This window comes from Otolemur garnettii, unplaced genomic scaffold (assembly GCF_000181295.1).
Source record: "Otolemur garnettii isolate 467f Iridium unplaced genomic scaffold, OtoGar3 scaffold00174, whole genome shotgun sequence".
Taxonomy (NCBI): Eukaryota; Metazoa; Chordata; class Mammalia; order Primates; family Galagidae; genus Otolemur; species Otolemur garnettii.
The window spans coordinates 2,073,866-2,086,121 of NW_003852569.1; the positions used below are offsets into that span (position 1 = coordinate 2,073,866).

The window sequence follows — 12,256 nt, forward strand, 5'->3', positions numbered from 1 at the left end:
GTGGCATCACAGCTCACAGCAACCTCCAACCCCTGGGCTCAAGCGAGTCTCCTGCCTCAGCCTCCCAAGTAGCTGGGACCACAGGCGCCCACCATAATGCCTGGCTATTTTTTGGTTGCAGCCGTCATTGTTGTTTGGTGGGCCCGGGCTGGATCCGAAGCCGCCACCTTAGGGGTATGTGGCTGGCGCCTTAGCCATTTGAGCCACAGGCACCGAGCCAAGACAAAAGAATTGTTTGAGCTCAAAAGTTTGACGTTGCTGTGAGCTATGTGTCACGGCACTCTACAGGGGCGACAAAGTAAAGACTCTATCTCAAAAAACAAAACTAAACTAAACAAAATGAAAAACCCAGTCAGACCCGGCTCTCTCCAATAGAGACATGGAGGCACTGGCAGGGGATGGAGGAGTGACCCCACGGGGACAGAACTCAGGCAGCCAGGTTCCCAGGTGGCTTGCAGTATGGAGTGCAGGAGAGGAGTTAATTGTCCTACAGAACCTTCTTCAGATCTTGGACTCCTTCCCTCCATATTATTCTTTTCATTTTTTCCATTATTTTTTGAAACAGGGTGTTGCCCTGTTACCTTGGCTAGAGTGCAGTAGTGTTATAGCTCACTGCAACCTCAAACTTTTGGGCTCAAGTGATCCTCCTCAGCCTCCCAAGTAGTTGGGACTACAGGTGCTGGCCACAATGCTTGGTTAATGAATGAATTAATTTATTTTTGAGACAGAACCTCAAGCTGTCGCCCTGGGTAGAGTGCTGTGACATCACAGCTCATAGCAACCTCCAACTCCTGGGCTTGAGCGATTCTCTTGCCTCAGCCTCCTAAGTAGCTGGGACTACAGGTGCCTGCCACAACGCCCGGCTATTTTTTGGTTGCACCCATCATTGTTGTTTGGCAGGCCTGGGCTGGATTTGAACCCACCAGCTCAGGTATATGTGGCTGGCACCTTAGTCGCTTGAGCCATAGACGCCAGGCCTAATTTTTCTATTTTTTGCAGAGTCTGGCTCTTGCTCAGGCTGATATCAAACTCCTGGCCTCAAGCAATCCTTCTGCTTCTATCTCCCAGAGTGCTGGGATTACAGGTATGAGTCACCCTTCCCAGCCCCACCCTCCATAATCTTACCGTGTTTATATACTGTCAGGCACTCCTGTAGCCGAGGTGGGGCTCGGGTGGCAAGAATTTCTATGGCCACATCTTTAGCAGAATCTGAGGCCTGTAATAAATTGAAAGGACACTCTGAGAATGGGCTATGTCATTAGGGGGGCAGACCGAATGGCAGAGAGCAGACACTGGCCACTTCCTCTAAGAGTCAATACGGGGTGATTAGACGGGGCCCTCTTCCAAGTCCACCCCTCTGCCGTAGGCAAAGGCAAGGCAGTCAGCCTTCTCTTTCCCTCAGTGGCATCCTCAATTCACAGACACCCCAGCAAATCTCCTCTCCGGCACCTTCAAGGCTGTCCTCAATTCCTGGGCATCGAATTGGGCCATGGGCTGCAGCAGACCCACCACGATCTTCTCCAGGTTGCCAGACAGCGCTGCTCGGAGGGACTTCAGCAGGTCCTATAATAAATGGTCCCCACAGTAGAGGCATGAGGAGCAGGGGGAGGGCCCTGGAAGTGTGGGGACATTTGGGAAGATTTGGCTGGATTTCATCTCAGGCCTGAAGCACAGCCCCTTGTTTAGCTGGGAAGCAGAGGCTGGCCTCTGCTGCTGTTGCTGTACCCTGGGTCCTCAGGCACCCCAGCCCACTGCTCCTGGGAGGTGAGAGTGGTCTTACCTGTTGGGTGCGCTCCTGAAAGGCTCTAGAGATAAGCTGCCTTTGCTCTCTGCTCCGATTGGTCAGCACGGCCACAATGGCGTTACTGTCCACGCCTGAACCAAGATTAAGGCTGAGCTGTAAACAGGGTCTTTGTAGAAAAGGGATCCCCCTACTTCTTGGAGCAAAGAACAAGGACTAGAAAAGGGCTGGGAAGGAAAGGAGCAGGGGCTGTATCACCCCCACTATTATTTGATCTCAAAAGAAAGTACAAATAAAGTATTAAGATAGCATGCAAATACGACCCAAATTTAGGCAAGGTTGTTCTGGTGTGATGGTCAAAAAATGATTTGGGGGGATTAGCTGACCTAGATTAGAGTCCTGGCTCTGCCATTATGAGCTGTGTGACCTTGGGCAAGGCTCTTACCCTTCCTGAGCCCCAGTTTCCACATCTGTAGGATGGAAATAATAAGCCTTACCTCACAGGGGTGTTGTGAGAATGGGAGTGACACACCTACCATGGCACTTGACATACAAGAGCTAAGGCATTCCACACACATTTCCTGACCACCATTACTTCCTCTTTCCTGGCTCCTTCTTCTAAAAGGTAGACACCTGTAATCACTCTGGGAGGCCAAGGTGGGTGGATTGCCTGAGCTCACAGGTTCAAGACCAGCCTGTGCCAGAGTGAGACCTCGTCTCTAAAAATAGTTGAGCATGGTGGGTGTCTGTAGTCCTAGCTACTTGGGAGGCTGAGGCAAGAGAATCGCTTGAGCCCAAGAGTTTGAGGTTGCTGTGAGGTATGAAACTACAGCACTCTACTGAGGGTGACAAGTGAGACTCTGTCTCAAAAAAAAAAGGTTGGCTCGGCGCCTGTGGCTCAAGCGGCTAAGGGGCCAGCCACATACACCTAAGGTGGCGGGTTCAAATCCCCAGCCCGGGCCCGCCAAACAACAATGATGGCTGCAACCAAAAAATGGCCAGGTGTTGTGGCGGGCGCCTGTAGTCCCAGCTACTTGGGAGGCTGAGGCAGGAGACTCTCTTGAGCCCAGGAGTTGGAGGTTGCTATGAGCGTGATGCCATGGCACTCTACCAGGGGTGTAGCTTGAGGCTCCGTCTCAAAATAAATAAATAAATAAATAAATAAATAAATAAAGGTAGATTTCCAGGTGCAGAAGGGTAGGGGCTTACCTTGGCCTGTAATGGCCCTCAGCAGCCTCTGTACATCCTTGTCCACAGTGAAGCTCAAGAATGTCCTTAGGGTTCCCAGGGTCCCCCAAGCTGCAGTCTGTAAGAGTTCAGGGTGATCAGGAGGGCCACAGTCCTCAGTGCCCCCAGCGGAGTCCTTGGTATAGCTCAGGGCCTGTCCTCCAGTTGCCTATTCTTCTAACCTCTCCCAGCCCCTGAGTCAATGCATTAAAAACTACAATCCCAATAGCTTCTACCTTGTTGGCAAGGCCCAGGTAGCTGAGGATCTCTTGGATGAGGGATGGTGCTGTCTTCATGGTACTCACAGACATGGTGCGGCTGACTGGCCTGGGGAAGGACACAGGAGTTAACAGAGCCCAATTTCCCAGCCCTTCTGGGCCTCTTTATGAACCCCAGAGTCTGGGCTCTCATTTCCTATTCCTTCCTTTTGTTTCAGAAAAAGATCAACCCACTTAGCAGGTTTGGGAGCCAGAATGGAGCTGAAGTGGAGGGGTAAAAGGAAGCTTCCACCTTTTGCACCTCTCACAGTCTCCTTTAAGAAGCAAGGATCAGCTCTGCGCTGTAGCTCAAGCCGCTCAGGCACAAGCTACATACACCAGAGCTGGAGGGTTTGAATCTAGCCCAGGCCTGTCAAACAACTATGACAACTACAACCAAAAAATAGCTGGGCCAACGGTGGGTGTGTGTAATCCTAGCTACTTGGGAGGCTGAGGCAAGAGAATCGCTTAAGCCCAGGAGCTGGAGGTTGCTGTGAGCTGTGTAGACACGGCACTCTACCCAGGATGAAAGCTTGAGGCTCTGTCTCAAAAAAAAGAAGCAAGGATTGATGAGGGGTGCTCCTAGAACAAGCACCATGGTGCCGAATCTCCTCAGTCCTTGATCTGAAGTGGATGTCCCTTCCTCCCATGGCCTGGGTGGAGGCTCCTGGAGCCATGTAGAACACTGAAGTGAGGTGGCAGGAGTAAGTATGTGGAATACGAGACAACTCCAAATACCATCTTCCCCACATGCAGCCCCAACCTACAAGCAAGCCCCTAGTCCTTGCCTATAAAGCTATCTACCTGCTTTTTGCCTGTCACTCTCATTGTCTCAGGCCAGAATCTTTAGGACAGAAGGTGCAGTCTCTGAGCTGATGTGAATAGTGTCCTTGCAGGTTCATGGGCGCCTGGCCCAGAGAGGAGGCACCTTCATATTAGAAGAAAACACATTCTTTCCTCCCCCAAGCAATCAACAGTTCTCCCCAACATGAGGACCCAGGCTCAGTGCTTACCCAAAGGTGCTAGAGGTGAGGCAGGTGTCGTCTTTATGCCTGGAGCTTGCCTATGTGGGCACCGGCTCCTGTGTGGCCTGGTAGAGAGAAGGGGTGTGTACGGCCCGGGCTGGGCAGCCAGTCAGATGACCTCTCTTGCAGACCAGCCCAGCTGTTGTCTCTGACTCTGGCCCCTCCCAGACGTGGGAGAAGACCAGGCTGTACTGGGTCACACACATAAGCACCTCCCTGCCTGGCATCTCTGCTCCCAGGAAGTCAACCCACTGGAGTGAATTCCACTCAGCCTCTTAGCAGCTCAGCCACAGACACAGGCAGCTTTGTGCACTGCTCTCCCTGTGGGGCTGCGAGGGACCCAGAAGCCTCCTCTCTAAGTCCAGCTTCTGACCTGGCTCTGCCTCTGGCTCCAGTTCCCTGGGGGGCAGGTCAGACAGGCTCCTGGCTGATTTCAAAGCTGATAGAGAAAAACCTGTTGGGGCACATACCAGCAGGGCACCCCAGCTGCACCCCAGAGGGGGTCCCAGCCCAGAAACTCCCTGACTACTGCCTTGTTAGAGTTAGCCAGCCTAGGTGTTCATATCTTGGGGAAGAAAGGGCACAGGTATTTGGGGGTGGGAGCAAATCAACAGAGACAGGAGCGAAAAATGCAAAGGGTATTATCCCCAAAGGCAGCAGGCAGATGAATGAGGCTCCCTAGGCCCAAGTTTCTGTGGCCCTTTGGCAGCCAGGGCTCTCTGGCTGTTTTAGCTGCAGGTGATAAAACCCCAGCAGAGCAGTAGGGAACAGTCCTGGGGAGCCTCAGTCCTCCTTCCTCATGTTTAGCTCCCTCAGGTCTGGACACAGTCTCTTTCCCTGCCTCCCTAGAGAGGTCACTTGGCACAGAGCTGTCTGCCCCACTCTGCCACTTTCCCGACCTTGGAAGGCCCTCCCCAGTTTTCCTACATCACTGGAGGAGGAACTTGCAAACTAGGCCTGAGGAGACATCATAAAGGCACATTTCTGTGGTGTAATCACTTCTCACTTTTCTCTCCTGTTAAAGCGGAACCCTGCATGTATTAGAATTGGAGAATGTGGCTTCAGTCCCCAGCCCTGCCACTTGTTATGTTCTGTGACCTTAGCTAGGCATTTTAGCTCTCTAAATGAAACATCGGGAGAGGCTGTGTTAGGGGAACATGCTAGACATCTGAGCACAGGTTTCTGGGAACAATTAAATGAGGTGATATGTTTGGATGGCATGTGGCAGACAAAATGTCTTGTAAATTAGCGGTGCTAGATTAAGTAAATAAAAATACAAGACACAGACTCAGTACCTGTGGCCCAAGCGGCTAAGGCGCCAGCCACATACACCTGAGCTGGCGGGTTTGAATCCAGCCCGGCCAGCCAAACAATGACGGCTGCAACCAAAAAATAGCCGGGCATTGTGTCAGGCTCCTGTAGTCCCAGCTACTTGGGAAGTCAAGGCAGGAGAATCGCTTGAGCCCAGGAGTCGGAGGTTGCTGTGAGCTGTGATGCCACAGCACTCTACCCAGGGGGACAGCTTGAGGCTCTGTCTCAAAAACAAAACAAAACAAAAGGGTGGCACCTGTGGCTCAAAAGGGTAGGGCGCCGGCTCCATATGCCAGAGGTGGTGGGTTCAAACCCAGGCCCTGGGCAAACAAACAAACAAACATCCCCCTAAAATATAGGACACATAGTTAAATTAGAATTTCAAGTAAACAATGAATAATTTGTTGATGAAAGTATGACCAAAATATTTCAAGGAACATACTTATGCTAACAAATTATTTATTTATCTGAAACTGTGACCTAACTACATGCCCTGTATTTTACCTGGCAATATGAAAGATACGACCTAGTCTTAGTATGACGGCTAAAAGCAAAGGTTCTGGGGCAGAGCCTGTGGCTCAAAGGGGTAAGGGGCCGGCCCCATATACCAGAGGTGGCAGGTTCAAACCCAGGCCCTGGCCAAAAAAAAAAAAAAAAGCAAAGTTTTTGGAGCTAGAGCCAGACTACCTTTGCTTTCTTTTTTTTGAGGCAGAGTCTCACTCAGTGGCCCAAGGTAGAGTGCTGTGATGCCACAGCTCAGAGCAACTCCAAAGTCCTAGGCTTAAGAAATCCTCCTGGGTGGCACCTATGGCTCAAAGGAGTAGGACGCCAGCCCCATATGCCAGAGGTGGCGGGTTTAAACCCAGCCCCAGCCAAAAACTGCAAAAAAAAAAAAAAGAAAGAAAGAAATCCTCCTGCCGGCTTGGTGCCTGTAGCTCAGGCGGTTGAGGCGCCAGCCACATACACCAGAGTGGGCCGGTTCGAATCCAGCCCCGGTCAAAAAATAGCTGGGTGTTGTGGCAGGCACCTGAAATCCAGCTACTTGGGAGGCTGAGGCAAGAGAATTGCTTGGGCCCAGGAGTTTGAGATTGCTGTGAGATTCGATGCCACAGCACTCTATCCAGGGTGACAGCTTGAGACTCTGTCTTAAAAAAAGAAAAGAAATTCTGCCTCAGCCTCCAGAGTAGCTGGGACAACAGACACTTGCCACATGCCCAAGTATTTTTTTCTATTTTTTTTCTTTATTTCCGTGAATCTGGAATACATTGTTAACAAATGTGTCTAGTATTGCCAAATGCCTATAAGATTGTATTTCTTTTCTTTTCTTTCTTTCTTTTTCTTTTTGAGACAGAGCCTCAAGCTATTCCCCTGGGTAGAGTGCTGTGGCATCGTAGCTCACAGCAACCTCCAACTCCTGGGCTCAAGCGAGTCTCCTGCCTCTGCCTCCCAAGTAGCTGGGACCCAGGCGCCAGCCACAACGCCTGGCTATTTTTTTGTTGCAGCCATCATTGTTGTTTGGTGGGCCTGGGCTGGATTCGAACCCGCCACCTTAGGTGTATGTGGCTGGCGCCTTAGCCACTTGAGCCACAGGTGCCAAGGCTGGGTTTGAACCCACTACCTCCAGCATATGGGACGGGCGCCCTACTCCTTTGAACCACAGGTGCCAACACCGCCCTCTTTTTTCTATTTTTAATAGAGACAGGATCTCGCTCTTGCTCAGGCTGATCTCGAACCCTTTTTTTTTTTGGAGACAGAGTCTCACTATGTCGCTCTTGGTAGAGTGTTGTGGTGTCACAGCTCACAGCAACCTCAAACTCTTGGGCTTAAATGATTCTCTTGTCTCAGCCTCTCAAGTAGCTGGGGCTACAGGTGCCTGCCACAACACCCAGCTATTTTTTTTTGTTGTTGCAGTTTGGCCAGGGCCACGTTTGAACCCACCACCCTGGGTATATGGGGTTGGCGCCCCACTCACTGAGCCACAGGTGCTGCCCTGATCTTGAACTTTTGAGCTTAAGCAATCCACCTGCTCTGGCCTTCCAGATTGCTAGGATTACAGGTGTGAGTCACCAGGCCTGGCCCAGAATTTCTTTTACCTCTTTTTTTTTTTTTTTGCAGTTTTTGGCCGGGACTGGGTTTGAACCTGCCACCTCTGGCATATGGGGCCAGTTCCCTACTCCTTTGAGCCACAGCGCCGCCCTCTTTTACCTCTTTCTTTTTTTTTTTGACTGGGGCTGAGTTTGAACCCACCATCTCTGGTATATGGGGCCAACGCTTTACTCCTTTGAGCCACAGGCTCCGCCTTTTTTTTTTGTTAGAGACAGAGTCTTTACTTTGTTGCCCTCTGTAGAGTCCTGTTACGTCACAGCTCATGGCAACCTCCAGCTCTTGGGCTTAGGTGATTCTCTTGCCTTAGCCTCCGGAGTAGTTGGGACTACAAGTGCCTGCCACAATGCCCAGCGATCTTTTTGTTGCAGTGTGGCTAGGGTCAGGTTCGAACCTGCCACCCTTGATATATGAGGCTGGAGCCCTACTCACTGAACCACAGGCACTGCCTTCTTTTTCTTTTTTTCTTATTTATTTTTATTTATTTGCAGTTTTTAGCCAGGGCTGGGCTTGAACCCACAGCCTCCAGCATGTGGGGCCGGTGCTCTCCTCCTTTGAGCTACAGGCACTGCCCCTCTTTTTCTTTTTTTTAAGACAGAGTCTCACTCTGTTGCCCTGGGTAGAGTGCTGTAGCATCATTATAGCTCACAGCAACTCCAAACTCCTGGGCTTGAGCAATCCTCTTGCCTCAGCTCTGTAAGTAGCTGGAACTACAGGCAACTGCCACAACACCTGGCTAGTTTTTTTCCATTTTTAGTAGAGAGGAGGGTCTTGCTCTTGCTCAGGCTGGTCTCAAACTCCTGACCTCAAGCAGTCCACCCACCTCGGCCTCTCAGAGTGCTGGGATTACAGACAGGAGCCACTGTGCCCGGCCTCCAGAGCCAGACTGCTTCTTTTTTTTTTTGAGACAGAGCCTCAAGCTGCCCCCTGGGTAGAGTGCTGTGGCATCTCAGCTCACAGCAACCTCCAACTCCGGGCTTAAGCGAGTCTCTTGCCTCCGCCTCCCAAGTAGCTGGGACCACAGGCGCAGCCACAATGCCTGGCTATTTTTGGTTGCAGCCATCATTGTTGTTTGGTGGGCCAGGCTGGATTCGAACCCACCACCTTAGGTGTATGTGGCTGGCGCCTTAGCCACCTGAACCACAGGCGCCGAGCCAGAGCCAGACTTCTTGTAGGTGGAATTCTGGTTTCCTGTGTCATCTTAGAACTACCTTAACCTCTCATGTGCTCAGTTTCCTCATGGTCAAAACAGAGATAATAATAGCATTATTGTGAGAATTAAAAAAGTTAATACATACTTGTAGAGCACTTAAAGAGTGCTGTGCACAGAATAGTAAGAAGAAATGTTAGCTAATAAATAACGATATTGTTATATTATTTTATAATGGTAAGTGTTATTATTGTCTTCCTGAAGAAATTCGATCTTAACTCTCTCCTGCCACTGCCACTTCCTTCTTGCGAATCCCCAATCTGGCCACAAGAGGGCATCAGCAGCCACAGGGAGGCCCCGGCCTCCTAGGGGCCACTTGGTTCTCTGGCTCCCCCCAAGATAGCAAGTGATGCTCTCGGCACACTTGTTGGGAAGTGTGGCGTCCTGAGGAATTCAGGTTCCTGGGTGGACTTGCTAAGCATATAGGGTCCTAGGAAGAGCCTTAGGCAAGTATCTACTCACTGGACGCAGTAAGGCAGATCTCTGGACTCGTGCAGGAGGAAGCTGGGTTACTGCGGCCAGGGTGGCAGCTCCCAGCCAGGGAGGGTCTCTGTGCCCTCCGCTTTTTGTATTCCTTTATTTTCCTTTAAGTCTAAAGGAAACTTAGAGGGAAATAAAAGAATGGTGAAGACTCTCTTCAGGGGACTCCTGGCCAATCTATAAAGCCAGATTCTGAATTTGGAGAAGGTGGACTGAGAAGTCATTCAGGTGGCAGAAGCGAAGTCTCCAGTGTGAGTGGAATCACACTCCTTATCCCTGGGGTTTGCTTTGTTCAATTCCAGGGCCAGTCTTCTGTTTTCAGATGTGCTAATTGCCTTCCACCCCCATGGATGGAACCTTTTAGAATTTCAGAGTTGGAGGAGATTTTAGAGATTACTGAACCTACCACCTTTCCATTACTGACTGCACAGGGCTGACTAGCTTCCCAAGGCTATGGAGTTGGAAACAGAATCCAGGTCTCCAATTCCCTCTCCATGTTTTTCTTCATCACTGATGAGGATGTGGTTGATTTGGGGACCGTTTTAGTGGCAAACATGGGAAAAGAAGTAATACATAGTGCTTTGGCAGTTGACTCGGGTATACTTCTTCAACACCCAACCCCTATATTGCTTTTCCACAAATACTTCACAGTGTATGATTTCAGAATACATAGAAATTCCTTCTGGCTATTTCACCTCTTGTTAGGAAACATTTTCTGCACTGGAATCTTTCTGTTCAAGTACTAATCATCCTCTGCTCTTTACCCAAACAGGCTTTGTATATGTCAGCCTGACCTGAAAAACTCCACAACTAAGTCCATCCAAAAGTCAGCCTAGTTACCTAAACTCTGGCCTGACAATAGCCTGTTCTCTGCTTGGGAGACCTCAGCAACCTATACAGAGGAAGTGAGTCACTGGCAAGGCAAGCAGTGCTAGGGGCACTGTGGGCGTGGCCATGCCAGCATCGTGGTGGGGGATGGGTTGGAAGGGTGGTGATCCTAAGCTCCGGTGCAGCAAGGGAGGGGCCTGTGTGCTCTGAGTATGTTGAGGGAATGTAGCATCATCCTACTGCTGACTGAGACCTAGTTTCCCCTCTCAACCTACCTTTTCCTTTGTTTCCTGGGGAGTGTACCCTCTTATCTCATTTCTCAGGCTCTGCAGAACTTATCCAACTTCTGCACCCAAACTTCTCCTCCCTACTGCTATCTTTAAAAAAAAAAAGTTAACCAGCTTCAGTCCTCCTAAAGAAACATTTAAAAAGTCTGGTGAGAACCATATGAAAAACTGGGATCTAGGAAAACGACCTGAGAAAAAGATTCAGAAGCTAAAAAAGGGGAGACAAACAGGATAGAAGTATGGAGAGAGGTGAGAGTGACCCAAAGAGATGCTGGAACCCTGCTGGAGAAAGGTGTGTGGGTGGTGGTAGCAGACAGGACCCTGGAGAGGGTGCTGAAACTTTGCTAATAAGGAAGGAGTTCTGACAGGGGCAAAGGAAAATATGCCTGGAGGATGAAGGGGCTGCTGGGAACTTGGAAAGCCTGGAGAAGGCCCTGGCTTTTGATTTTCTCCTCTTCGTAGATGAGGGTCCAGCCCACTGTATTGCTGGGAGGGCCTGCTCCTTAAGAGAACTGTTAAAGCACAGTGGGACTTGACTAGGTAAACCCTGAGGCAAGTGGGTAGAGCTGCTGTCAGAGGTTCTCACTGTGACGTCATTAACAAGCCAACATTTCTGCAAGGTTTTTTAAAGTGCTTCTAAAGGAGTAGGCTGTAGCTCTCTATAAACCTAGGATAAACGTGTTGCCTCGTGCTGAAACTGCAAATTTACCAGACTATTTAAGGGAAAACTGTTTTTTTAATATGAAATCGAACACGGATAGACGTGGTATAGTTCGAAACGTCAAATACATTTTACAAAACACAAGCGGAGGGGCGGCTCTGACTCCCCGAAGTGGGGTTAGAGCGCGTGAGCGCTCTCCGCACCGAGGCAGAGACACCGCGGGTTCTGGGGGCACAGAGGCCGCGGGATTGCAGGGGCCCGAGCGGCGCTCAGCCTGGGCACCCGCAGCAGAGCGCGGGGCTCCCCTGTGGGGCCGGCTGTGGGAAGTGGGCAGCCGGCCAGGCAGAGGGCACGGGGGCCGCAGTCGCCGCGCTGAGGACGCGAACCGCAGCAGGGGCAGGCAGGGTGGGGCAAGGGCACCGCTGCTCCGGGGCCTGGACCCGCTGGCACCTGGCAGGTCTGTCGCGGGGTCCCAGTGGGCTGGATCCCAACCCGAACCAGGAGACCCAAGTGGCTGGAGGAGCCCGCACTCCCTCGTCCGGGGCTTCTCCCCCGGCGTAGTGAGTGTGGTGGGCGCGGCCGCCAGGCCCGGGCTCGGGGGCCCCGCCAGGGCTGGAAGGGGGCGGCGGTCGGAAGCGGGGAACCTGGGCGCGGCCGCCCGGCGCAGAGGCCCAGGCCGCTCCCCCTCTGTCCCGGCCTCTGGCGCGCGCACGGCCTTTCTTTCCCCGGGCGCCCCGGACTCGGCTGGCCTGGGCTCCGCGGCCGCGGGAGGCGGAGGGAGGAGGAGGGAGTGGGCTGGCGGCGGGCGGAAGGGGGAGGAGAGGAGTGAGCCGAGCCAGTCGGGAGGGGGCTCGGGGCACCGACGGAGGGACAGACGGAGCAGCAGCTCCCGGCTCCGTCAGCTCCGCGCCGCCACCGCCGAGTGAGTCAGAACCCCGGCCCGGGAGCCGGAGGCACTGCGTGCGGGGGTGGGCGCAGGAAGGGGCCGCGGAAAAGTTGGGCGAACTGGGGGCCGTTTCGCCGCGCACCCGCGGGGAGGGCTCGGCGGGGGAGGCAGCGGGGTGGGAGGCGAGGAGGGGACGAGGACATGGGCGCGGACACCGGGGGCACTGGGCGAGGGGCGGCC

General features: G+C 52.2%; 2 protein-coding genes across 3 annotated transcripts in view; one reads left to right on the plus strand and one right to left on the minus strand.

The window, feature by feature from the left end:
* Positions 1–4,309, minus strand: part of ANXA9 (annexin A9) — a 12,812-nt gene extending 8,503 nt beyond the window's left edge. The window contains exons 1-6 of the mRNA XM_003800393.3: positions 4,239–4,309; positions 3,205–3,295; positions 2,951–3,047; positions 1,781–1,875; positions 1,450–1,563; positions 1,126–1,216 (exon numbers count right to left, since the gene is read on the minus strand). Coding sequence (XP_003800441.1) covers positions 1,126–1,216; positions 1,450–1,563; positions 1,781–1,875; positions 2,951–3,047; positions 3,205–3,279 — 472 coding nt within the window. The 5' untranslated portion in view covers positions 3,280–3,295; positions 4,239–4,309. The remainder of the gene's footprint in view (positions 1–1,125; positions 1,217–1,449; positions 1,564–1,780; positions 1,876–2,950; positions 3,048–3,204; positions 3,296–4,238) is intronic.
* Positions 4,310–11,558: 7,249 nt separating this feature from the next.
* Positions 11,559–12,256, plus strand: part of CERS2 (ceramide synthase 2) — a 10,004-nt gene continuing 9,306 nt past the window's right edge. The window contains exon 1 of one of the 2 annotated variants that reach the window (XM_012811784.2): positions 11,559–11,587. The gene's annotated coding sequence lies outside the window, so the exon portion shown is untranslated. Of the gene's footprint in view, positions 11,588–11,979; positions 12,053–12,256 lie in introns of those variants that run through there. The other variant, XM_012811782.2, reaches the window with a different exon arrangement.